Below are 27,427 nucleotides of genomic sequence, written 5' to 3' on the forward strand. Positions count from 1 at the left end.
CTCACATTTACCAAGATCGACCAAGATCATTCATCCATAAAGTTTTTCAACCACACAAATCTGTTGAAGCAAGTCTGTTAGCAACGTCTATCAAATGCATTTATTGCCCTCTGTTATTTATTTTTTTTAAAGGTACAATACATTTGACATCATGTAAAAGACACACAGGAGGGCGTCATGTCAGCCAGCTGAAACACAAAACATGTCAACTAGTCACCACCAAAGTCCATCGACAAAACAGGTCATTTTACACACGACGCAACAGTCTGACCTGTGAGGGTCGTTTTCATGATGAACAGGTGTTGAGGTGCAGTAAGTCAATCAAACAGGTGTCAACAGGTTAAATCATGAACCGAACATGAGCTTATGAGCGTTACCGTCACTTTACATACCAGTCTTCAGTTTGGGTTTAAAACAGAACTTCATGTACAACCATTACAGTAAACGTCTCATTCTGCCTATGTAGTTTGGTTTGTAAATCAGTTCTGTTGTCTACTGATATTTTCTTCTCTCTAAAGGTGCAGAAGTCAAAATATCAGCCTTCATGTTTTGTTAGGAGGAGGATAAGAGGCTTAAAACTGTCAGTCAAATAACACCTCCTTCAAAGAGCCAGGGAATGTTTTCACAGCGTTTCATGAAGACAATATTGCTTCACTTCTCTAAGTGTCAGGCACAGATGTGTACAGGTGTCATGATCCTTTTTTTAACAACATAATGCAACATTTTACTTATAAACAAATACTTTTAAGGTGCACAGACGTCTTACAGGGAGAATTAGAGGCTCTTTAAGGCCTAACCTGCTGCATGAACATAACTCCTTGAATTCAAAACAAAGGTTGGGGTGGACAATGTATGAACTCGTTTTTTTTTTTGTTTGTTTTTTTAAAGGGGAAGCTATGAAGGGAAAAATAAAGTGTAAAAGTGTAAAGTCCTGAATCCCAAGACTGAATCTTGACCAGGCAGTAATGCAAAATCAAAAAAACATCAAGTTCTGCATTCTGCAAAATTCAGGACATGAATGGATCTTTGTGTTGTTGTTTTACTAGACCGTGCTTTGTTTCCTCACAAATTTCATTAATTACAGCAGGTGATCTTTTCCAAACTTCGCAGAGCAAACCCTGATCGTAAAGAATCTGTCACCCAAAGAGAAGAGCTGTCGCTTTTAATGTCAGATCTGAACTCTGTACGTGTGAACAGCGATATTCTCCGGATTGATTTTCAGAATCGAGCAGCTTCACCTAAATTTGGCTCCTTAAAATAAAAAAGGCTTCTGATCCACCGGCTTCACTGTTGTTAAACCGTCGGAGCAAACAAAAGCGATAACATTAAAAAAAAGAAAAAAAAAGAAAAGAAAAAAAAAAAAAAAAAGGGCATGGTCATCCTCTGAATCCCCTCTAAGCCCTTTTATCAACCGCCATGTGTGACGCAAATCTCAAATAAGCAACAATGTGTGACGGTCGGGGCAGTGAATGGTTTAAAAAAAGAACAGTTAGTATTAACAGATTGCGCAGAGAATCAGCTTTGAAACATCACAGACGTCTGTAAAACAGTGTTTGCATTAATCCGAGCGCCTGGGTCTCTGCTGGAGCTCCACCTGCAGCTGCAACAGAAACATTTTTACCTTTTATATTCAACAATTTACAGAACTGAAGACCTTCAAACTCTTCCTTTTTCCCCTCTGGATATTTACCGATGATTGTTTTGCAGAATACTTGCAGCAGTATAATCACGACAACATTGAAAGAAAAGAAGATGTCCTATAAAATATGCATCTCCAATGAATTCAAGATCTTTTTCAGCTTCTACTTGATTCATTTTTTTTTGGGTAGTCAGACAAATTTATCTGTGATGTTTTCAGGATGATAAAGATTAGAGATGCACATTTTTTTAGCGGACATTAACGATGACTATAACACTGAAAAACAATACCATTGTTTAGATATTTGTCATTTCAAGTCATACATTTTAACCCCATCCTTCATCTGAATTTGCAAACCTTTTACGTTTTCTAAATAGACAGTTTGTAAAACTATTTCTCGATGGCTCAGGGCTTTTGCTTGCAAATACTTTAAATAATGGAATATTTTTCCAGCCTGGTTTTGCAGTAGAGTGCTATGATCTATCTTTTCTTCATTTCTGCTAAATCTGTAAAACAAAGTGTTAACAGTCAAAGTGTTTGACTCAGAAAAACACATGTGCCTTCAAGTCGGCGATCCAGCTGAAACTAAGAAACACTTTACAGCCATCACAAACAAGCTGTGTTGATGACCAGTGTCAGAGAAAACTGGCAGGGACGTTGTTTGTGTTTACTTTAAGCTAATTCAGCTAATCAGATTTTTGTGTTCAAGATGGTTTAAGAGGAAAACATCAGCATCATTTAGAGTTTCAGCTAATTCACTTTACATTAACCTAAAGCATGCCGTACATGCTCTGCATTAACACAACACAGTATCAACCCCAGCTCTAAATGAGCTGTAGAAAAGCTCTTAATCAGACATGGGGAAGTTCACCAAATGTTTATGAGCTACAAGAGGGCGAGCTGGACTTCATCTTTGAAGCCTTCTTCTTTGTAAATCTGGGAAAACACGGTTTGAAATCCCAATAACTGTCAGCTTAGCGTGGCGGTAAACAAAGTGCTCTGTCAGTTTATGAAGTCGATACATGAAAAGTCCGTCAGTATCATAGAGTGAGATGCTTTTAAAGGGTAGAAGGTAATTCCTCATACAGTCTGTTTCTTCAAGTGGATGTCATAAATAACAAGGATTTGAACACTGAAAGCTAAAAAAAGTGTTGTTTTTTAGAGAAATGGCTTAGTTCAGTCCGCATAATATTTGAGTTTCATACTGGAAATTGTGTTTATAAATGAGGTCCGGGATCCAGAGAACAAAAACTGCTCCCATCGGGAAAAAAAAAAACTATAACGCTTGAGTTCTTCCCAGGTAACAACGTCCCCAAAGTCAAGATTTTCCTGCAAACTGTCGTGTCAGTCAGGTTTCTCCGGACGGTTTGAAGTGGCTCATGACTGCCCGTATAACACAGACAATTATTCACATTTGGACATTAATGATTCGTGGATAAGCGACCAGCAGAGGTCACTAAAGGGCAAAACAGTGTGTGTGTTTGTGTGTGTGTGTGTGTGTGTGTGTGTGTCAGGGAGGGGGAGGTGGTCCCGTCTCCATAACAGCAGCAGATGGAGCTGTCAGCAACCTGCTTGTATGATCCTCTGCTGCCTATTGGCTACTGCACACGTCCATCACTCCAAAGCCTCGCGCTTCTTCCCAGCCCTGCGATTGGCTGTGGTTGGAGGCGGGGCTTGCAGATGCACAGAGGGAGTAGAGTCACACTGCTGGAGTTATGTGACCTTCTCATGCTGGATCTGGTAGTAACAGGCCTGGAAAAGAGAATGATTTTATACATTTCTATTTTTAATTCTTGAAAATGTTTGTCTTTAAAAAGATAAACAAATAAGTGACAAACTTATTTTTGTCTTTTTCACCCACAGTTACTTCCTAATCCAAATCAGTTTGTTTTGAAGTTGCAGGAAATAGTGAGGAATGTCAATTAAAGTACAGCAGTGTTTTAGTGCGTTACCTTCAGCGTTGTGAACATGATGCCGTGCTCTCCGTGCTGAACGCAGGGATCCATCAGATCTTCAATCAAGCTCACTTCAGACCCCAAGTTCCTGATTCTGAGATCAAACGAAAACCAGCTTTGAGTCTGACAGGTTTTGCACTAATTAGGAGATCTTGCATCTTGTGTTTTTTTTTGTAATATCTGATCTAGTAACAAAGATTTAAGCCTTCTTTGTTTTAGTTATTTTCTGTTTGGCGAGATAATCAGTGCATCTCTCCTGACTTTGAGTGACATTTGTGTGTGCAGATGTTTGTCAGAGTGTGTGACTGTGTGTGTGTGTATGTTTTGGGGCTGACCGTGCACGCAGCACCACGTAGAGGAAGACGGGGAAGAGCTCGTCCATGGACCACAAAAAGTCCTGTTTGAGCAGCGACTGAACCTCGCGAGTGATCTCCTCGAAGGTGAGCTGGATCACCTGCAGCTTGTCTGACGGCGTGAAGGTGGTGCTGCAAAACAAAGACACTCGATCTCAGATTACCATGTGTTACTTTGATCATCAGCTTATGTTCTTATCTTATAATAAGTATGTGTGGAAAGAGCTACATGGGGATTTCACTCCACTTTGTTGAAGGATGACAGCTCTTAATACAAAACCTTAATTTAAATGTTTTTGACTAATTCAAAAGACGTTGAATGAGCTGTACCTGATCTGTTGTAATGTTTCCACTGCAGAGGCGAAACAGGCGTCTTTTGTGCTGGAAAGGACCTGAAGAAAACACACAGGTTAGAACAATCACACCTTTTTTTATCTTCCTACTGTAAGGATGGACAAACTGTCATAAATCAAAACGTACCTGCTGCTTCTCCCCAAGTACAGACAAGGCGACAGAAAAAGAAACAGGCCAGAACTTTCTGCGGAGGTAAACACAAACATAATGTGAAAGTTTAAATTGCTTAGCATGCAAAAACATACAATAAAGCAGGTTTTCTTTTGCAGTGTGTGACTTACTGCTGGACTCCCAGGAAGGCGAGCAGGGCGAGGTCGGGCTGCTTGTTGAGACGGAGGACGCACTCCCAGTAGACGTCGTCCTCTCTCTCCTTGTCCAGAGCGTAGAGGGTGAAGAGCGGCGGGTAGAGGCGAGGCAGCAGGACGGGGAGCAGCAGAGCGCAGCTGCTCACCACGCGGCTGAGAAAACACACAGGGCGGGTTAATGTGAGACCCCAGAGGAGCACTGACAGCTTAAGGGGACACTGCTCAGTCTTTACCCAGGTTTTGGTGACTCTGGCTGGGCATCAGTCGAGCCGGGCTCCTTCTTCTCCTGGAGGTTGGTGGTCGGCTCTGGAATTAGGCCGCCCTCTTCTGGCAGGTCAGGGAAAAGAAACCTAAAAACAAAAAAGCAATACTAAACATAAGAAATTCCATATTGATTGTGTGAAGTTGTAATGAAGCTGTCTATAACATGCCTGACGATCTGGTAGATGCGGTTAAGATAAGACTTGATCTCGTTGACAGCCTGAGGCAGCAGTCGACGATTCGCTCCAACGCCCACGTAGGTCATCCTGTAGACCGCCACCAGGGTCTCCACCAGACGGCCGAGCGGGTGGAGGGGTGTGTCACAAGCCTGGACGAAGAAGAGAATAAATATCGGAGGAATTCTCTTTTTTCAAAGCCATTTCATTTTCTTCCGCCTGCGCATTCTCTCTTTTTATATCAGTCACTCACTAATTAAGAAATTAAAAAAGGATATATATATATGAATTGTTTTTAATTCGAGAAAAGAATTTCCAAAATAACACATGCGTAGTTGCAATTGTTCAACATAAGACAGGAGACATCACAATCCATAAAGAAAACATTGCATGACTTCACAAGTATTTTTATTTGTTAGAAACAGAGTTCACAATCCAGATATTACAGGGAAGGATGCTTTGATTGAAAGTGAGGAACGGCTTTCACCTTGATGAGGTAGAGGCGGATGGTGTGATATCGCTCCATATTGATTGGTCCTTCATGCTGAGGGATAAACTCCAGACTCTCCAGAGTTCTGCTGTGACTTCTAGATAGAATCTCCGGACTTGAAAACACAAAAAGAAAGACTGTAACGGTAACTGCATGTTGCTGATTGAATGAGGCTACTTTTACTTGCTGACAGGAGAGCTGTACCTGTCTTGGATGTGAAGTCTGCTGGTGGTGAGGGCCACGGCGATGTTCTCCCAAGCCTTAGAGGTCACTCCTTGTCCCGGCGCCTCGCAGCCTAGCTGGCTCCAACACTCCTGGAACACGGCCTGCCACTTATCCTCCGCACACACACACAGGCGCCCCAGCTTCCTGTGAAACACAAAGTTCAAAAATATAACAAAGTATTAAACGTAGTGTTGTAAAAAGTCTGCCCTACGTGTCTGCTATGTATATTTGATTGGGAGCTTACACGACCCGGCTCTTGTCCTTGTCTGTGTCGAACAATTGTGGTTTAAAGTAGGACCCCGACACTTTGAGTCCAGAGCCCCATTCACCGTTAAAGGAGCCCTCCAGGTAGTCTCCATTTGGCATTGTTAGCACACCCTGAAGGAAGAAACAACAGACAACTTTCAACATTGCACATGAGTGCATTTTCATTCACAAAAATAGACTGACTGAGAAGAATGCAAAAGTAAACAGTGACGTTTATGGGACAAAAAGAGTAAATACAACAATGAGACACCCACTAGAGATCTTTCTATTATTGAATAATAATATTTCCAGGAGAGGTTTTAGAATTATCTAGATATGATCTTAAGTATTCATGTGATGGACCATTAATTAAGTTTGTGTCTGTCACCTTTCCATTTAGAGTCCAGTCGTCAGAGAATTCCCCCTCGTATGTGGTGTCGTCCTCGGACAAGAGGACCCCGGTGCCCTAAAGAAAGAGAGAGATAACATATCCAGTAAATCCCTGCTTTTCTCTCAGGATTGTTGAAGTATTTTTTTTTTTTTTTTTAATCCTACAGGCACTGTAACCTTGATAAGATAATATTCTGCGTTCTCAGTTTTGATTTCTGGTGAACCTGTTTTCTTCTTTACAACTTTCTTGGTTACAAGCTTTGGTGTGTAGCGTTGGTAACAAAAATGTGTGCTAATGTGACTAAGATCCGACACTGATCTTCTCACCATCATCTTGTTATCCTTAAAGGCTCCTTCGTAGTAAAGGCCAAACTGAGTGACCACGACCCCGGTGCCCTGACGCTGGTGCTCCTGCCACATTCCCATGTACTTCTCCCCTCTGGATGGAAAACAGACAATCAGCTCTGGCTTACAGATGCAACAATACAGCAGTAAGATTTAGCAGAAAAACACACACTTCCATAAACATATTTTTTTGTAATTTGATACAATGTTTAAACAAAGTAGATGCATTTAAAACAAGACAGAAAAACATGAAGCTGACGTGAAAAGCTGCCAGTAAAATTTCAAAATTAAATTGACATCTGACGTTGACAGGAGCATACTTTGTGATATCGTCAAAGACTCCGTAGCCAGTCTTCTTGTCCTGCAGCCACTGGCCGATGAACACGCTGGGGGAGGAGGTGTTTAGCTTCCCGCTGCGCAGCATGCCGTGACCGTGTCGCATGCTGTCCTGGAAGGATCCGTCGTAAACTTCCCCGCTCGCGTATCTGCAGACAGACGGAGGAGGGAAGAAGAATCAGCAGCTTTTCTGGATTGATGCACCCGAGTCTGTCCTCCATAAAATATACTTATCTTTCTTTCATGCAAACTTTTTCTCAGAATAAAAAAAAAAACCTTCATCCATTTCTTTTTATATCTATAAAACAATGAAAAGCTCCTGGCAGACTATTTGAACTCGCTCTCACCTGTATGTTCCCAGACCATGCATCTTCCCGTCTTTCCAGTGACCTTGGTAGTGATCGTTCTTGTTGATCGTCTTATTAGGAGCCACAAATTCACCAAAGCTGCAAAATCATAAAAATGCATGAGGCAAATGAAGAAATAAGACAACAATTTCAGACTTATGCACTCTGAATATGGAGTCATGGCCCCTTGAAGGACTCACCCATCCTCTAATCCGTTCTTAAAGGACCCTGTGTATATTCTCCCATCAGGCCATTTCAACACTCCCCTGAAAAACATCCAAATGATGATTTCATATCAATCTTTTAATGATTCAATTAAACTCTGTAGACGGACTGGGAGTGTCTAACCTGCCGTGTGGCTTTCCAGTGAGCCAGCGCCCCTCGTACTTCGCATCTTTCAGCCGTCCGTCTTTATAAAAAGTGTACGAGGCCGTCCTGGAGTTGGGAGGCTCCAACTTTTGACCCGACCCCGAGCTGACTGATGCTGCGTCCTGCCCCGCCCCGCTCAGCGCCTGCTCCACCGCCTGGTTTATGGAGCGAAGCCACTTAGCCTAGGAAAGAATACAGAAATACTTTTCAAATGATATCTTCCGTTTTATCCGGTTATTGGAAACAAATTGAAATGTAGATTTAAGGTGAAGTCAAGTTGATTGGTGTTACATATTTACCTTCTCCATGGGAGAGGAGGCCAACAGGGTAAACGTCTCCTCGGGCGTGATCACCTTTAATCCGTATCTACAAACACACAGACACACACAAACTAGTACAGTCTGAAAAATACCGTAAAGAAGGAAAACAAAGACTAAAAGACAGAACGGGAGAGGTACAGCAGGAATATGTGACCAAGAAATAGAAAATCACACATTAGAAAAACAGGCAGGAAACGGTTCGAGAGCCATATCGAATGTTTTATTCATTCTATAAATATGTAGCTGTTTTCTGTTTCTACAGACGTACATGCCGGTGTTCTCCTCTGGGATTGGCTCCACCCACAGCGTGGCCAAAGGGAAGACGTGATGGGTGGAGAACTGCAGGAGACAAGAGGGACAAGAAGGAAAGGGAGAAGGAAATGATGACATAAAAAGAAAGAAGAAAGACAAGCAAATGATTTACAAATGGGAAAGAAAGAAGACACATTAATATTCTTATCAACATATCTGTCCACACAGTAAGACAGTGACACTATTGATTAATAAATACTGTATGGGTCTTACAAATACACAGGAGCGGAAATAAAGCCTTTTCTTTTTATGACAAAGTTCATCCTAAACATTTTGAAATATTATACTGAACAATTTTACAAAAAAAAAAACACTGACAGGATACAACTGCTGTAAAAGTTAAAACGCCAACCCTTCTCTAATTAATAGTTGGAGGCTCACAAGATGGAAGAAAAGGCGAAGGAAATTAGGAAAGGAAAAAAGGAAGGGGCAGTAAAAAGAGTAAAATAGAGAAAAGAAAGAAGAGTAACTTAAGTAAAGAAAAGGGTAAACAAAGGTACTTTAGATACGTGGACAGGAAAATGAAGAGGAAGAAAGTAAAGAAGGAAAGAGGAAGGAAATGAAAAAGAAATCAATTAGGAGAAAAAAATAGAATTGATGTAATAAGTGAGTGAAAATTACACGATGAAGAAAAGTATAGCTAGTGAGGATGAAGTAAAAAATTAAGTGAAGAAAAGAAGAGAAGGAAGTATTGAAAGTAAGAGGGAAGAGATGATAAGAGGAGAAGTAAAATGATGTACAGAAGAAGTTTATTCAATGTTGGAAATTAAGGATTAAAACGGGCGGCTATATCCTCCATTTAGGTGAGTACTTTCAGGAGAAGATTAACCTGAGGCCAGGTTCAGTCATGCAACACAACATGTGTTAAAAGCATGCTCGCTCTTTTTTCAAAACACCCTTCATCATCTTCTTCTTCTTCTTCTTCACACAGCTGAAAACATTTAAGTCACCAGACACGGAGGACGAAATCATTTCTTTCTCAGCCTTCATTTTAAACACAGATCAAAAAGTGCAGGATGACCAAACAACTGGTGCACACTTGAAGAGAAAGGGAGGGGAGAAGAAGAAGAAGAAAATGAGATGAACAGGGAGAAAGAGAAGGAGATTGCTGAGGAGGAATGAACTAGAAGCTGTTGGTACTTATAATTTAAAGCATCAAAAACGATATTTCCACTTTATGAAATTACCCTTTAAAATCGTGCGACAGCTGTTCAAATTACAAATAAAACAACAGTGAAAACTAAGCTTTAAAAAGGAAGGAATTCATTTTCTTTACAATATTAAAATTATTGTTTTTCCCGTTGCAACGTGTTGCAGGATTGTTTAACATTAAATGTAAATCCAAAGAGGCGTGGTTACAGTCAGTTCATCCTTCATGCAGTCTCCTTCAATCAGAGAGCAGGCGCAGGGCGAGAGACGAGAAAGAGCTTCATGTCAATGGAAATTTGACCGGACGCCAAGTGACTGTCAGTGTAATTTAAGACTAAAAAATAAATAAATGTCTAACTTTTAGGGCCTTATATTATACGTCTGTCATATTTTGGAGCATATAGGCCAAGAAATGTCTTAAGCATTTACATACCGTAGTGTTTGTTATGAGTTTTGATATGAATCAGCTGTTAAAGGGTTTATTCCAATGACACAGAGCCCTAAGTCCTTCACACACAAACACGCAAGCACACACACATAAAGAAGAGAGCAGAGGGGACGGGGAGAGTTTAAGTCACACGCATAATAAAGAGAGGAGGGGAGAGGGGGACGGGGAACAGGGAAGAGTTTAAGTCACCGTGTTGATATTTGCTTCTGTCTGCATACTTACAAGACTTTTAACAGGCGCCACGCCCTGACAGCACGGAGGCAAACACACACAAACGCTTAAAATACCAAGTTACAGTGTCTGAAATATGTGAAAGGGCTTGATGAAAAGTGTGTGTGTGTGTGTGTGTGTGTGTGTGAGTGTGTGTCTCACCTGTGCATGGACCAGGGCGTCGTTGAAGAGAATGAACCAGTTGACGGAGAACCTGCCGGCGTTCTGCAGCGTCAGGGCTTTGTTGCTGCTCTCACAGATGAGGCGGCGTTGAGGTTTTCTCAGAGATTCCTGGCGAAAAAAACAATGACACCATTCAGCCAGCCTGCGACATCATGTGACACCTCGAGGACTCAATACGACACACTCAGCAAAACTTTACCGTCATCTTGCCAGGGAAGTTCTTCCAGAAATTAAAGGTGTAGTCGGCTTCTTTTCGTTTCTTCTTCAGCTGGAGCACCAGAGCTTCGAACTTAGAGCAGCTGTCCTGCAGCTTCTGGTAGTCATCGGAGCACTGAAGACACAAACACAGAAATATTGATCTGACCTATTAGCATGGAGCCAGAGTGTTGATTTTAACAGCAGAAAATCCCCAAATTCTGAAGGCTTTAAAAAAAAAAAAAAACAGACTATTATGCTAATAAATCAAGTTTGTTATCGTAGATGTTTTCAACCAGCATCAGGTTTATTGCTCAGTATTTTGTATGTAAATATGGATTTTTGTCGATGTTTTGGTGCATAAAAATAAACATAGCATTAACACAAGCAAGTACTAAAGCACTTCTAAGTTTAAAAACTCATAAATGTTCATATAAATTGTGGAATATAAAGATTTTTAAATGTAACCACAGAATAAGAGAAAATTATAAATTATTTTTTAAAGCCTTTTCAAACAGAAATTTGAGACAGTGCTCAATAAATACACTGATGTTCATTTTTAATCACTGATACGATATAAACAAAGAGTTCATCTTCCTTATGTGTATAAATGTGAGCGGGTGTTACACACCACTTCAAAGCAGGTCGCCAGTTTGAGCAGCAGACGTCCGTATTCATGAAGATGGCGAGTTGGGAGGTAGAAGAGCGCCACCAGGAGGTCGGACATGGCAGGGTTTTCCTCGCCGCACTCAGACAGTTTCTGAAGCAGCTCAGGAGTCTTCCCGAAGAAATCTCTGCAGAGAAAATCACCACTGGTTAATTTAAATTACAATAGTACACAATTCTCTTTTAGTAATATTCTCTTATTTGCCACAAATGACACATGTTGTGTTTGTGTGTTTCCTCACAGTGAGGGTTTGGTCAGGCACTGAAATCCTCCCATCACCTGGAAGTCGCCCAAAGCGCTGCTGTACCTGAGCAGTGACGAAAAGAAAAGTTTTAGACAAACCAATGATCGAACGTCATGACCTGTTCACATCTTTCATGATGAAGAAACACGCACTCCTTGTAACAGTGAAGGAAGATGTCAGAGTGGTCCAGGATGAGCAAGCTCTTGACGTCTCTGCCACGGCGCAGGTTGGCGGTGAGGCTGGCGGCGTGCTGCCCCGTCAGGTGACACAGGAGGCTGAAGCGGCCTGCCAGAGTCTGCAGGAGCCCGAGGGTGACCTGACCGAGGGCAGAACTCAGGGACTCTGAAGGAGGACACAGAAACGTTAACTAATAAAAAAGGACAGAAAAATGATTGTTCCTAATTCATGCGTCATTCTTACCCAGCTCCAGCAGGGGGCGTATGATCTGCATCTTTACGTTGCTCATTTTGCAGTAAATCTTCCTCTCGGCTGATGCGAGCTCATGGAGGCTGGCGATGAAGCCCATCACGTTCCGGTCTGAGAGCGCCACGCAGCTCCGACCGCCGGCGAACACGTTGCTCACATAACGCAGCTGGAAAACATAGAAACATGCACAATCATGCATTTTATCAACATATAGAAGGATTCAATCAAAGAGAGGAAAAACATGCACAAATTAAGCAGTGTTTTGGTCCTCACGTTCATGCAGAAGGGTAACAGTACAGGCTGCTGGGTGTAGCCCCCCGCACGCTGCTCCTCCTCCTCCTCCTTCCCTGCTTCCTCCGTTTCCTTTGCGAGGCGCTCCTCCTCCCCCTCCCTCACCTGCTGCCCGCTGTAGTAAATAATCGGCTGGATGCAGTCTCCGTCTGCAAGCAGGACCGTGTGTCTCTCTCCTGCACTCACGTCCCACACACGGATCCCCTCTGACAGCTGGAGCACAGAGGGAGGTGTGTTATTGAACGTCAAGCTTTTTCTGTATTAGTGTGTATGTATATATGAAAGGGAGACGTTTCTTTACTTTTGCGAGGCGAGGGACAGTGCTGGGGGACTCCATATGTCCAAGCTGACCACAGCTGTTGCTTCCCCATGAAAACACCTGGAAGAAAGGAACGCATTTTTATGCCATTAAACCCGAAGGCCAGAAACGGAAAGAAAAGTAGAAGGTAAAGAACTGACCTGAGACTGAGCAGTCAAAGCGAGGGAATGATGAGCACCAGCCACCACTCGAACCACCTCCCTGTTGTTCAGACTCTTGATGCAGTGTGGCTGTAACCTGGACGCACACACACATCGCACATCTGTCAGAACTTATGAGCATCTTTAAAGTGGACCACAACAGCTGTTACCATCATCGTTACATTAGAGTCTTGAGTTATAATTTGCTCTACAGGAAATAACAAAGATAGAAAGTGATGCCAAATCATCAGATTGATTTTTTTTTTTAACTGCAGAATGAAACAATTACAGGTTGTCAATTTTTAATGATATTTACCAAAGCTCCGACAGAGAGTGAAGCATTCTGGGTTGTTTTTAGCCTTTATGTTGCTGTGCAAAGTCTGTTTGTATTAAAGTTTTTTTTCTAAGCCAATTCCCTGAATGTACTCTGCCCAATGCCAAGAGCCTGACAACAGGACGTGCAAGCAAAGGTCTGATCGAGAGTCGTTGTTCTGTGCAAGTTATTTATTAACCGACAGCTGCACTGCAGAGACTCCCTCCTACCTGGCCAGACTGTCTCCATGTCCCAGCTGTCCGTGCTCGCCGTGTCCCCAGCTCCACACCTCCGTCTGCAGGGTGGGAAACACATCCTGGGCCTCTGGGACCAAACCTCCCAGCGGGGTGAGGGCCATGGCGCGCATCCTGGGACGACCAGCTTTCCTCAGCAGCCGAGGGGAGACTGTAGGACCAAAGATAACACAACTTTCACTGCTTCTTTTTTTTTTTTGTCGTCAATGTCTTTCATGGATGAAGCTACTCTTGACTGCAGTCAGCCACTTAATCACATACTTTTAGTTTGAACTGAGATATAGATTTTGTATATTCTCGTCCTAAATTGGACTTTTAAGTATTCCTGTTCTTATTTGCTCTTGTTTGTTTATGATTCTGCACAAAAATACGAAGGCAAACTACCTGGTGTTTAAAAACCGACTTGGCATTAAACCTAATTATAATCAACGTAACCTAATAAAATCTGCAAAATGTTGACATGTTTTGAAGGCCAAATCCCCAGACACTCCCTCAAACTGAATGAATCTCTGGTGCAAAGTTCATCAGAAAGCATCGATGTGTGTGTCATCACCAACAGAGACAGCAGCGGGTCAAACACACGCTGCAGCACAGCAGACAAACAGTGAGGAGAAAGCCTGCGGGCAGCACAACAAAACAAACATGGAGACATACAGGAGGAACCAGAGGAGAGAAAACGATAGATGTTTGTTTACACTTTGACAACAGTCTCTTATTTTTACCCATCATTTTCAGTCAAACACAATCCTGACATTTGAAAACACCTTAAGGTCCAGATAAACCGGCTTTGACGAGAGCCAATTACTTCAGGTCAGAAGGTGATCATTCAGCATTATATTATCATAAAAGACGTGTCTGCAAACTCAGTTCTTGACCTCTTTTTATGAGGTTATTGCTTGAAATTTCCCTTTTTTTCCTGCAGTGACTCCAAAATGTAAACATATTAAATTGTAAATTAAAGAACAAAGAGGAGTAGAATATTAATAATCAAAAATGAAATACCTAACGTTTTTCATCTGTGGTTGTGGTCTTGTGGGTTTTAAAGTATGAACATCAAATTTTAAGGCTGAAAGATTTGATTTATCGACGACATTCAGGAGCCAAATCCTGAAAACTCTTATTATTATTAAATCAAATAAAAAAAGCTTAAATCTGCACTTTACAGTCTTAATAAGAGATTTTCTTGAGTTATTTCATCCTTATGTTATTCTGGATTTCTTTAATTTATGGTCCTAGATTTGCAGATGAAGATGTCTTGACATTATTTCTCTCCTCTCCTCTCCGCTGCTGTCCTTCATGCCTCCAGGTGGCCGTTACCATGGTGATTAGCTTGATGAGAAAGCCTGAGGCAAACACACACAGAGCAACATCAACCCGCACATGCGCAAGGCGTACTTACGCAGCAGATTATAGGAGGAGGATAAGACGTGAACAGCGTATCTACCCTGAGAGAGGAGTCCTGGCAGTGAGAGACGGCGGCGCAGACCCTCCGCCTCCTCCTCGCGGATGTCTCCCGTGCTGGAGCTCTTCTTGGCCTGCGTGGAGTCCTCCAGGCGGACTCGATCTGTGGTGTTATCGCCCGTCGTCCCGCCTGGCCTGGGCACTCCTGAGGGCAGGTAGTTCATCATCTTTTTGAGGGATAAAGCCTCGTATGTGGAGGCGACTCGCTCGCCCACTGCTGAGGCGCAGGAAGAAACGAGGCTGTTGAGAGCAGAGCCGGGGTTGGAGGTGGAGAGACCTGCTGCTGCGGGCTGGAGGAAAAAAACAGAGAAGAGTCATGCTTGAAAACACAAACTCATTGTTTACTATCAGCAGATAAGATCAGAATCAAAGTTTGTTTATTTTATTTTATAGTTTTATTTTATAGTTTTTTGGTCCCAATATTTGCCCCTAAAAAGAAACCGGTTTCTAGTGTCTTTGTCTCAAAACGTTCCTTTTTTTTTTTCAGCCTTCGCCTCCATTTGATAGGACAACTGAAGAGAGAAGGTCCGACTGATCAAATCTGATTCCTTAAATGTAGCAATAAAAAAATAAAAAACAATATTAATGAAAGCAGATGTCAGGTGCAAGTCCTTCTCGTCGATTAAAATGATGTAAACCTGTATCTTAGTTGTGAATATGTCATATTGGGGTGGTTCTCCTCGGGCTAGAAGGACAAAGTCTCCCTGAGCAGCATCTGGTACTAACGTGTTTTAAACTGCGATAGAGTCCGACTCACCAGCAGAGTGTGCAGTCCTCCAGTGTTGGTTTTCGCTGTCTGCTCCACCTGCGTGTTGTCCGACAGTTTCTGCAGATAATCTTTGACCGCTTGTTCATCTGGATACGGAGAACTCTTCACTCCGCTTTGAGACTGAGCAAAGGAGTCCGACTCCAGAGCTGCCAATGCGCCATTAGCCAAAACCGATTCCTCTTTTTCCTGAGTGGAATCACAGGAGGGCTCAAAGCCTTCAGAGGGCGCCGGGGAGCCTGAGTTCGAGGTTGATGTTTGGGAGGGGAGGACCGGCTCGGACGGGGACGTTCTGAGGATTTGTATCGGTGCGGGCGCCTCCAAACAGCCCTCGTCCTCGGTGAGCTCCACGCCGATGGGGCAGTAATGTCCGTCAGAGATGATGACGTGGTCCTCTTTGTCGGTCATGGTGTACAGCAGCTGGTTACACTGTCTGCATTTGTCCACATGGGGCCGCTGCAGATCATGTGGGCCAAGGCAGCGCACCAAAGCGAGGCTGTGCGACGCCCCGCAGGCCACCTGCAGCACATACCTGCCTGCTAAGTGTTCAACCTTCTGCGGCTTCCACACGGGGAAGACAGTGACGCTGAGGCCGAGCTGGCAGCCACTGCCCCACGCCCAAACGTCCCGCTGCGCAGACAGAGCGAGCGTGTGCTGACCCCCGCAGGCCAGCTCCAGAACGGGCACCGTCTGCGGCGGGTTGATGTCAGAGTCCAGAAGAGCAACCGGTGTCGGGTTAGGGACGGTGCTGAGGCCTGACAAGCCACACTGACCCGAGGTGTTGTCCCCCCACATGTGGACGCCTCCATCCTCGGTCACGGCTCCGCTGTGGAAGCTTCCCGCAGCGATGGAGACGACCCGCTGGCCGCTGAGCGCGCTCTCCACGGTGGGTTTCTCTGGCTCGAGGGGTTGACTCTGCTTCCATGGCAACTCACCAAAACTGTACACCTGCCCACCTAGATAGACGATACAACAGACGATAAATCAGAGCGGAACATGGGAGGATTTCAAAAGATTTGTATTCTCGGACGTGAAAAAGCGACAACATACTCAGTTCCGCTCACATTTCTTTTACTTTCAGCTACAAAAATATATATGTAACAAAACAAAAACCTGATTAAGTGTTTACCTTCCACCAACAGGACACCATGTCGTGTGCCCAGGGCGACCTGAAGGACAGGCCGGGGAAGGAGCACCCTCTCTGGGGTGACACTGCAGGAATAGCCCTTCCAGGTGTGGAGCAGACCTCGCTCTCCTTCACTGTCATCCTCAGAGCTGAAAGGATGATCAGTAAAATACATAAAAAAAAGGTAGTTAATTACTTGTTAATGAACCATTAAGTTTTACACACAACGCGTCTTTTTGCGAACAGCCGCTCATGGGAACATTATGTTAAAAACAACAACTTCAAGAGGAGCAGAAGAGGTGCGGGTGGCTGACAAAAGCAGGGAATAAACATGCAGAACAACAGGGGTTATTATGCGAGTGAAAGCAGAAGTGAGCAGCACAACCATCCTGTAGGCGATGTCACATGTTGATCACATCCAGCGTATCAGCCATAAAGAGAAAACAGGCTTGCATGAGGAACCTACACTCACCTCTTCCTCTGGGTTTCCATCTGTGGTGTTTATTTCCCCATCAGCAGGTCAGATCTGCTGCTGCTGTCATGCAGACCTACAAGACAAACAAAACACACCTCAATATTTGCTGACAAATAACACTGTAAGCTCACATGTTGCTGTTCATGCAAACTAAGTCACTCAGGCAACAAATCAGTCCTTTAATCTGACTGGCGACTTTAAAAACACAAAGAAATACCGAATTGATCACAAAAAAACATGTTGAAATGTCAAAATTAAAGCAGATTTAGTTTCAGTCATGAGCTCCAGAAAGGTTTTAGAGAGCTGTTTGCACAAATGTAATACGCAGTCACTACTACCTGTCACCTTAAGGCAGCTGTTTCCATCTGAAGCTAACGTGTTTACTAACCCTGCATTCATGTGGTGGGGGAATAATCGGAAAAAGGAGCTCTATCCTCGGAGAATGACGTGAACGCCCCCTCAAGTCACACAGAAACCTCTGGAAGTCGGAGACAATGTTCGTACCTAGATCAATAGTAATGATAGCAACAAAAAAACTTAATGTATTGCATGTCAATGTTTGCTCACATGTAACTAGTGTTTCGGTGTAACATTACAACAGTAAGGTTATGCATAATTCATGTTAGGAGGACTGGCTCTGAGAATTCAAACCTAAACGATAAACTTTAAAGGGTTCGTCGTGTTTCCATGAAAATAATTTAAACTCATGAACGCCTTAAAGGCAGTAAACGAGTTCAAAAGTTTGGAAACTCGAGCATCCGAGGGGTAAGTTAATGCAGCGTTAATCTTGCTAGCTAACATTAAGCTAGCTAATCAGTCCTAGCTTCCGAGCCAAACCAATGCCCCAAACCAAATGTGTCATTTCCTTCTTTTCTGTCTATTAAAAGCCTCTTCTGTCTTACCGACTGACTCCAAGAACAAGTCCTTGAGGTGCTCACTGAGGCAGGTGAGTAAATCGTGGGTCCATTAGTAGTTAAAAGCCGCTAGTTGTTGTCTCATCTCCTGATGTTGACACGGAGAGGCGCAGCTACTCACAAAGATCGTCGATATCCGAGAGGGCTCACTCAGCAGCTAAACCGAGCGATCAAAAAGTTGGTGTTGCTGCAAGTGATACAACAAAATCTTTTTTATACTCTTATACGTATTTTACATTAAAAGAATACACCAAATATAATAGAATTTACATTTGATTTTGTCTCAATAAGCATAATGTTATAAAGAGGGGAGAAAAGATAAAGCTAAACAGCAAAACGCTTAAGGTGACATTTTTAGTGTCGAAAGCAGAAAATAATTTACAAAGAAAGAAAAAGAAAAACACTGCAATAATAATGTAAAACAAATACATTTACATGTATATTAATATATGATTGTATTTGTATGGAAATATATTAGTTTAATTTATATATTCAGTAAATTGATTAAATAATAACAAATAAATAATAACTTTAAAAATATATTACCTTTAAAAACAGATCTTTACAGACAAAGTAAAGGCAGAAACTCAGGACAATAACCCAGTAAACATCTTGTCAGGTCAAACAGAGAGTAATGAACAAACATAAAATAAATGTAAATAACAGGAATAAGAAAAATACAACAAGCAGGTCTCAAAACGTAGTTAATGCTATAAAGCAATACAAGTAAAGAAAATTGAATAAATTCTGATGACGATATAAAATGATAAACAACTTTGTAAGTATTGATTCCTTTAGTATTGAAATCTGGATCTACATTAATGCAAAAGTTTCAGATGCTGTTCATCACTGTACATTACAGCGATGAACATGGAATTATTTCTCTTGAATTTATATTACAATTAAATAATTAAAGTAGAAGAAGACGTTATTAATCATTCATTTTTTGACACTTTTAAAGAAATAAAATAATTTCATAAAGATAAGGTCATCTAAGCCAACTATCAAAAGAAGCGTTGCATTATACCGCCATCCTGTGGAATGATCTGGTATTGCAGGTGTCAACACTGAAACCTCAAGTTTATTTTAGTTTGTATAGTTAATTTATTTACTCTTTACACTTAATCGGAGTTACATGTGATCTAACAGTCATCTAGTAACAGCTTTATGTAAATACAAGTAATGTTTGGGCGTCTTCCTGTTAAAAACCCCAATTACAGACTAAATATATTACACATAAAATACTATAATATGTGCATACAATTATATAAACTACATACCAGGAAGTATCTGTTCAAAATATTGTGTTTTCTATCCCAGTAACTTGGATGTACTCGTAATTATGAAGTGTAGCTGCCACTTAAGACTTTCTGTCTGATCTGAGCCACGAATACAGCAGCAGAGTGAGACCTCTTACTTTTTACTCCTATCATGCGCACTTTAAAGCACCACCGAACAAGAACTCTTCTTCTACTCGAAGCTTGTATGGCTTTTCTCTCGGTTACTCATAGGCGCCATCAGGTGGCGGCAGCAGTGAGTTGAAATGTACATTGTGTTGAACGCTGACTGAGATCCCTGCAGCTGTTTGAAGACGAGCAGTGAACGGAGCCTGTTTCTTTTTTTTTATTTCTTTTTTTTTAGCGATGAACAAACACAATTTAAAAACTTCTCAGACAAACTAAGCGTCTTTATGTTTAAATGGAGCAGAAAAAATATTTATCATCGCTTTACTGCGTCTGGATCCTTATCACCTACGGTAAGTAAAGACCGTGAAATCCCCTTTGCTGTGTTTCATAAATTATTAATATCAAATGAACACTTCTAAACTGGATCTAGACATGTTTTTTTCTACAAAGAAAACTCTTATATTCTTGTAAAATTCTTAGAAACACTTTATTAATATTTCTATAAGGACTAACAATGTGGTTCTGCTATTTACGAGTGTTTTTTTAGTTATTAACAAAGCAATGTTGACACTTAAATGTGCATTTAGGATTATATAGGCTCTATATAATATTCAAATTGAATATTTAAGCTTAAATGTTATAATAAAAAGCTCAACATATATATGCGAATATTAAGAGCATTTTAATTAATTATCAAGCTGTAATATAAGCTACTTTTATTGTCCAATAAAATAATGTAATATATTCTCGATTCAGTTTATGAAAACTTATAAACACAAATTTGATTAAACTTGGAGCTGAGACAGAGAAAGAGACAAATTATGTAAAATGGAAAAATATTTTTGTTGTAATGAATGGAAAAACCCAAAATAAAACCACCAAGAGAAAACTTCTGAAAGTTGTTATCTGTATATTTAGTTTTTCTAAACCAGAAATAAGCTTTTTACAGCTTTTATTCAAACACATTCCCTGATGTTTCAGATTCCTTCTTAACAGGCATGTTCATGTTTATTTTATGTGTGAATAAATATTCGTGATCTTCTTAGTTACATTAACAGTTTATACGTTTCACATTTTTCATTAGAGTCGATCAGAAATGACTGAAGGAGTTTTTTTTATGTTACACGAACCAGTCAAAATGTTGATTTTCATTTTTAAACTTATTAATAAAGTAAATCAACATTTGACACCTGTGCATTTTAAAGGACAAGTCATGCATTAAACTTGATGAACAGCAACATACAAATAAAAAAAACAACAACAACATAATTTCATATTTCTGTCACAGTTTAAAGCAGAATCATTTGTTGTCAACAAGGAAAAGATCATAAACAGTCTGTGTGGCTGAATCCTGCCACACAAAATGCCTCGTAATCCTAAGAACATGTTATCTGTGTCCCCTCCTCTGGCACTGCCTCACCTGAAACATCATTTGATGGGTTATAAATAGCCAATATAATCACAAGAACTGGCATTACACACATTTGCACAGTTTGTGCTCTTGGCTCGCCGTTTCTTGCACCGGCTAATCCTAAATTGCTCGCCGGTGATGCCAGATTGCTTGCCAAAGTTCAGAGAGAGAGAAAAGAAGGGAGAGGTGAGCAGAAGAAGAAGGCGATATTTCAACATGTGCAGCCTCCACCTGCGAGACAAATCAAATCACAGCCGACGCGAAAGGTCGAACAGCGGAGATTAGAGAGGTTTATTTCAAGCATGAAATTATGAGTGATGACTGCTGGGAAAACTTGGCTAAGTGTTTGCTCAATTATCTCCAACAGTTCTGCTGCGTAACATGGAATTAAAATAGAATCAGCCGTAGATCTCCGGCTCGATCTGTGACATTTGATGAACATAAAGTTCAGGTAATTGCTTTTTTTTTTTTTTTTTTTTTTTGTTCCAGAAGGAGGAGACAACACTTCTCTCTAAATCTCTCTGCTGTGTAACTTCAGTAGAAGAAGAGATTACAAAGTGGAAAACGTGGAGGGATAGTCCTTCAAAACGTAGGAAGGTGAAGAGACGCAGGAAATAAACAACACGTTTTAACAAGCAAAGAGTAAAACCAGAAAAAGCATTAAAAAAAAGACAGTTATGCGTCATGATTATAGTATCGCAAATCATTTGTATTTGGAGACAGAAGTACATGGCATAAAACATTATCTCGGTTTATAACTGAAAGGATTCTTTCCTGGTGTCTCTGTGCCAGCTCTCTCTGAGGACTGGACTCGTCTCCACACCGAGGATGATCTCTTCAGGAGTTTGTTCGGAGGTTACAGCAAGTGGACCCGTCCCGCTCGCAACGTCACCGACGTGGTCATCGTCAAGTTCGGCCTCTCCATCGCTCAGCTCATAGACGTGGTGAGAACATCGGCATGTCACGTCCTCTGACACACTCTCTGACACACTCTCAACACACACACACACATGTCCATTTTGTCCATTTGTGTCTCCACTGCAGGATGAAAAAAATCAGATGATGACGACCAACGTTTGGCTGAAACAGGTAAAAAAAAAAAAGAGAGAGAGAAGAGCTGAGGGACTGAATGTGGTTCAAAGTGGATCTTTTCCTTTAAAGTGTTAAAAACGGTGCATGTGTCGACAGGAGTGGACGGACTACAAGCTGCAGTGGACGCCGTCAGACTTCGATAACGTGACGTCCATCAGAGTTCCCTCAGAGCTCATCTGGGTGCCGGACATCGTGCTCTACAACAAGTACAAAAAACACACACACACACACAGTAACACAGTAGATCCTCAGGTCTTTAACGCGAAAGTAGAGATTGAATTTGCGAGCCCTCAGGATTTGTGCATTTCATACGTCATTGTTTATTTCTGTGTGTGCCGCTGAGATGATGAATGACTTCTTACGACTTCTGCAGGTGATAAGTAACTCATCGCCTGCAGATTTTCTTTGCAGAAATAAGAAAAAGTGAAGAACTGACGAATTGAAAAAAAGCGCACATCCTGAAAGGTGGACATATTACATATATGTAAAATAACGACACTCCTCACTAAGAAGATTCTGTCGTTAGGAAAGTTATTGAGGGAAATCTCTGATTGAATGGATGAGTAGTTGTAGAGTATGTCCATGCAGAATAAAGCTTTAATAAGAGCGTCGTGTTGGCCCTCTAAAGAGCTCATGTGCTGCTAAATATGCAACAACTTGATGCTGCAGAAGTGCATCTCTCTATCTCTTTACATCAAGCTTTGTTGTAATTTTCCGGCTGCTCCTGCTCTGAAACGAACACGACTTTGAATTTCCGCAGGTGGAGCGAGAAATTATCTGTAGTGATCAATTACCTGCTTGATCAGTGACAACGTGAAGAGCGTGTGAAGAGGAGGAAGGTCAAGCGGCTCGGTAACATCACAGTGTTTCTGCAGATTTGTGCAGACCAGTGTGTGATAAATGTAAATGAGCCCGCTGAATAAATGAGCCTGATTCCAGCTTTGTTGCATCACACAGCTTCGGTCTGGTTTCCTCCCCGCGGGGGCCGTGAGGAAGTATTAAATCTGAAATTTGTCTGGAAGGAGGTGAAACTTTCTCCTCCCTCAGCACTTGTTTGACTAAAGTTGCATCATGGGTGCCGTGTCGAGTCGTTAGCATCCAGTGATTCATTATTAATCGTCTCCTGTGTGAATTGGAAATAGCCAGAGGTTTCTTGTTTCACCTCGGGAGTTTGAAACAAGATGAGACGGAAACTTTTCAGCCCTTTAAACCCGAAAAACAAAAGGAGGAAGTCGTGTCTTATGCAAATCAAATCTTTATCTTCTCCCCCTTTTTCAGAATTGCTTGCTTTTTGTTTCTCTCTTGTTTTCCAGCGCAGACGGAGAGATTTATGAAACAACTAATAAAAGGGATCAATTAAAAAAATGTAAATTGTCAATGCTGGGTTATAGTCTGAGAACAAGATATACATTTAATAGAAAAACACAGATTCTCTCATAGGAGGTAGGAACAAAAGACTGGACTAAATGGCCTTAGATAAAACCTCCCCCCCCAAACAAAATAAAAAAAAAAAAAAACTATAAATGACAAAGAAATGACAAAAAACAATTTTTTGCTTTGGTTGTATCATTAAAATTTTACACAAGCAAAAGTTTCAGGGTAAAGCAGTAGATGCAGGAAGTAAATAAGAAGGGGAGGATGTGAACTACGGGAGCCCGAGGGGGGCAAAAAAAACAAAAAAAAAAACAAACGTGGATATTCTTGTCGTACCTGTTTTTTTCTCAATCTTTTGCATTACTTCCTTTCCCCCCCCCGAGTCTCAACGCTAATCTTTTACCTCGCAATCTCCCTTTTTCAGTGCAGATGGCGAGTTCGCTGTCACCCACATGACCAAAGCGCACCTCTTCCACACGGGTCGAGTCCGCTGGGTTCCCCCGGCCATCTACAAGTCCTCGTGCTCCATCGACGTCACCTTCTTCCCTTTCGACCAGCAGAGCTGCAAGATGAAGTTTGGCTCGTGGACGTACGACCGCGCCAAGATCGACTTGGAGCCCTTCGAGAACACGGTGGACCTGAAGGTGGGAGCCAATGTTACGTTTTCATCTTTAATAAAACCCACATCAAACTGAGATTTAAAACCTGCAGGACTATGTTAAATAAAGTCTGCCGGGTGTATCCTCTGAGGACGACAGTAGGAACACTTGGCTAAAACAATTCTGATTTCTAGAACTACTGGGAGAGCGGCGAGTGGGCGATCGTCAACGCCGTAGGCACCTACAACATCAAGAAATACGACTGCTGCCGCGAGATCTACCCCGACATCACCTACTACTTTGTCATCCGCCGCCTGCCGCTCTTCTACACCATCAACCTCATCATCCCCTGCCTCCTCATCTCCTGCCTCACAGTCCTCGTCTTCTACCTGCCGTCCGACTGCGGCGAGAAAATCACGCTGTGCATCTCCGTGCTGCTGTCGCTCACCGTCTTCCTGCTCCTCATCACCGAGATCATCCCGTCCACGTCGCTGGTCATCCCGCTCATCGGCGAGTATCTGCTCTTCACCATGATCTTCGTCACGCTGTCCATCGTCATCACCGTGTTCGTGCTGAACGTGCACCACCGCTCGTCGGCGACTCACAGGATGCCGCGGTGGGTTCGGAGGTTGTTCCTGACGGCGGTGCCTCGTTGGTTGTGCATGAAGCGTCCGGTCCACAGGTCAGTGAGATGAGGAAACAAGGAAGGCGGCCATGTTGGATTGACGGAAACGCCGTGAAAACAAAGCTGTGTCAGATGTTGTTTACCCAAAAACAAAACTCAGACGTTGCAACTGGTTCTGCAGAAAACACAAAAAAGTTACTTAAGATTTTCATTTCAGAATAATCATTAAACATCGCATTCTGTATTTGTAGGTTGTAGTTTTGGTGCTTCTTTGCTGTGACGAGTATTGAAATGAAATGTGACTGAAGGTCTTCTTCTAGTCACTCCTTGAACACACTGTTCCCAAAATCCACCTAGTACTACTGTACTTTGACCACTTGGGGGCAGCAGAAACGAGCTTTGAACACATCGACCGTCGCCCTTTAAGATGACACAGTGATGACTCGTTATTAAAAAGATACTTCATTGTTTTGCTGTTTTTGTGTAGAGCTTTGAAACTGTTTTAAATGACCGAACGAGAGAGGTGTGCGACCAAAACAGACAACCATGCACCAAAACACAAGCTTAAAGGCACTAAAAAGTGTTTTTAAGATTTGCAGGTTGACGGGTCAGCTAAACATTGGCAGAAATGATGCTGTAAAAATACTGATTAAAGCAGCTTGAAGTCAAACTTTAAGCTGCACGTAAACAACATTTTATAGTTGAAGCTCTTGAGCAGCTGTTTGGTTAACCTGCGAGGACTTTTGCTTCTTTTATTCAATTTGAATCATCTTTTCGGTGTCTTAGGCGGCGTCACCTCGCTGATAAGCTCCTCCCTCTCCGGACTCCAGGCCACTCCCACTTCACCTCCACGTGGATCACTCAGGAGTCAGACATAGATCTCCATGGTTACGAGAACGACAACCTTCGCCACAGCAGCCACCGTCTCGACATCTTGGACACGGGAGGTCAAATTAAGTACTGCGACCTCCACAGCTATGAAGACGCAGACCATGTCGGGGGACTTGGGGTGAAGATAGAAGGTCGACAGAGGATTTCCTCCTTCTCGCCTCCTTCTGCTCGCTGTCTGGGTTACACCATCCTCCCTCAGAGACCTTCCACCTTCAGCTTGGACTGGGACAACCCTCCTGTTGAGCACGGTACGACCCAGAGCACACCGGCCTCCTTTCTGTCTCCTGCTGTGGTATCGGCCCTCGAGGGGGTGACCTACATCGCAGAGCATCTCAGAGCTGAGGATGCAGACTTCTCAGTGAGTACATACGCTTATTATTATCCTTTCTTTCGACAAGATTTGCAGGTATTGAGTCCTTTACTTTTTTTGGTCTCTTCAGGTAAAAGAGGACTGGAAGTACGTAGCCATGGTTGTGGACCGGATCTTCCTCTGGATGTTCATCATCGTGTGTCTGCTCGGGACATTCGGACTCTTCCTGCCCCCGTGGCTCTCTGGGATGTTTTAGAAGCAAACCGGATATTAAAACAGTGATTTCAACTATTTAATTCATATAAAACAGTTTACAGGTTGAGTTGCATGTTTGTTTTTGCAAATAAACTGAAACTTTGTGTGGATTATCTTTTACTTTAAAATGTCACAGGTGTAATTAAATTTACAGTTTGAAATGTACTGCAAAAGTGCCGTGATGTTTTATCCACTAAAACGTTTGAGTAAAATGAATAATTTTTGACTGTTAATTAACTTTATGAATGAGTCAAATGATTATGGAATTATCAAAATTGTTCTGATGATCGTCTATTATGATTGCGTAACTTTTAAATCTTCCACATAAATGTGAATTCTTTCGTTTTCAGAAAAGTATCATTTGAGTATAAAGTATAAAGGTTTTACCAAATTTCAAAGGAATCCCTCAAATATTGGTTGAGATAGTTCATTTTATAAAAACCTGATAACTCTGTTTAATATCTCGCGAGAACATTACTTAACAGTTCTTGACATAACTTTGTCGCCTTAGAAATATTCAAGAGTCAGAACACGATGTACAGCAGTCATTCGGTAATTAAGTTTGCGTCTTACTTTCCAGGTGGCAACTGGTTTTGAAAAAAAGACTCACTGGTTGTCTGAGCGCAAATTGTATGCATTAGGCTGTGGAAAAAGAAAACATGCAAGCTTTTTGTATTTGTTCTGAAATCATCCCTTATCTCAAAAACCGTAGTATTAAAACTCAAACTGGAACACTTACTTGTAAATCTCTGGAAGTTTATTGATGGTTAATTTATAAAGAAAGGACATTTTGCTTTGGAAACAACCAACATGGTGTTGGAGCATTAAACCGCACTCTTCTGGCTGCTTGTCCGTCTTTAATCAGGTTTTCTTCTCCTTCGTAATTATCTGACCACAATGTGGTTACATTATCACAAAGTTCATTAAAGGGATGGTTTAACTACTAGGAATTCCACTCAGTGATTTTATGAGTGGTTTCTCGTTAAACATTGACAGTGATAAGTCATGATTCTTTGCTTTCCAAGAAGTTTTAATTTCTTAGAAGTAGGCCTAGTTAGTTCCATGTCCTTAGCTCACACCAACCCATTTCATCTAACCTCATAACCATTTTTTAATTTTATAAGAAAACATAACCCACTTTCAGTTTATGTAACTTCAGTGTGAAACATTCTTCACAGGACAAAAGAGGCTTTGAGAGTTTCAGGAAGTTCCTCTCAGTTGTACCCAGAATTTCTGTACTGAAAACACCTAATGTTTCACAGTGTCCTCCTCGCATTTCCATGCCCAATTAACACACTCGACAAAGCATGCTTTCAAGAAGGCAAGCACATCAAGACAACGTTTTTCCTATCAGTGACTACATTGCATGTTACAAAGACTGTCTTGTGTTGACTAAAAGAATGTTTTTTTTGCCTTTTGAGCTAACATTTTTATTTTCTCAAGTCCTAATCAAATTAGAT

The 27,427-nt window shown here is 41.8% G+C and overlaps 2 protein-coding genes across 5 annotated transcripts; one reads left to right on the top strand and one right to left on the bottom strand.

The window, feature by feature from the left end:
- Window positions 1–81: 81 nt before the first annotated feature.
- On the bottom strand, window positions 82–18,116 carry als2b (alsin Rho guanine nucleotide exchange factor ALS2 b). 2 transcript variants are annotated; one of them, XM_065951960.1, is made up of 35 exons: window positions 17,993–18,116; window positions 17,088–17,163; window positions 16,619–16,764; window positions 15,481–16,445; window positions 14,662–15,013; window positions 13,239–13,413; window positions 12,696–12,792; window positions 12,538–12,615; window positions 12,219–12,449; window positions 11,940–12,111; window positions 11,672–11,861; window positions 11,517–11,582; window positions 11,240–11,402; window positions 10,613–10,744; window positions 10,393–10,521; window positions 10,243–10,266; window positions 8,380–8,450; window positions 8,091–8,157; window positions 7,771–7,973; window positions 7,623–7,688; window positions 7,423–7,521; window positions 7,060–7,224; window positions 6,722–6,833; window positions 6,393–6,470; window positions 6,003–6,136; window positions 5,738–5,902; window positions 5,531–5,648; window positions 5,038–5,195; window positions 4,840–4,956; window positions 4,583–4,759; window positions 4,428–4,485; window positions 4,278–4,339; window positions 3,930–4,079; window positions 3,592–3,688; window positions 82–3,391 (listed from the first exon to the last, which is right to left on the bottom strand). In XM_065951960.1, exons 2-35 carry the CDS (start codon window positions 17,105–17,107, stop codon window positions 3,353–3,355), a joined length of 5,076 nt encoding a protein of 1,691 aa, XP_065808032.1. In that variant the 5' UTR covers window positions 17,108–17,163; window positions 17,993–18,116; the 3' UTR covers window positions 82–3,352. The 2 variants fall into 2 exon arrangements, with proteins under 2 accessions (XP_065808032.1, XP_065808033.1); XM_065951961.1 differs by lacking the exon at window positions 10,243–10,266 and having other exon boundaries at window positions 14,707–15,013.
- Window positions 17,890–26,828, top strand: LOC109984201 (neuronal acetylcholine receptor subunit alpha-2-like). Of its 3 annotated transcripts, none has more exons than XM_065951962.1 (8): window positions 17,890–18,036; window positions 21,614–21,765; window positions 21,866–21,910; window positions 22,010–22,119; window positions 23,712–23,931; window positions 24,081–24,568; window positions 25,298–25,760; window positions 25,843–26,828. In XM_065951962.1, the coding sequence occupies exons 3-8, from the start codon at window positions 21,881–21,883 to the stop codon at window positions 25,966–25,968; spliced, it is 1,437 nt and encodes a 478-aa protein (XP_065808034.1). In that variant the 5' UTR covers window positions 17,890–18,036; window positions 21,614–21,765; window positions 21,866–21,880; the 3' UTR covers window positions 25,969–26,828. The 3 variants fall into 3 exon arrangements, with proteins under 3 accessions (XP_065808034.1, XP_020489904.1, XP_065808035.1); XM_020634248.3 differs by lacking the exon at window positions 17,890–18,036 and adding an exon at window positions 19,573–19,760; XM_065951963.1 differs by lacking the exon at window positions 17,890–18,036 and adding an exon at window positions 21,348–21,418.
- Window positions 26,829–27,427: the final 599 nt, after the last annotated feature.

Source organism: Labrus bergylta, chromosome 24 (assembly GCF_963930695.1).
Source record: "Labrus bergylta chromosome 24, fLabBer1.1, whole genome shotgun sequence".
Taxonomy (NCBI): Eukaryota; Metazoa; Chordata; class Actinopteri; order Labriformes; family Labridae; genus Labrus; species Labrus bergylta.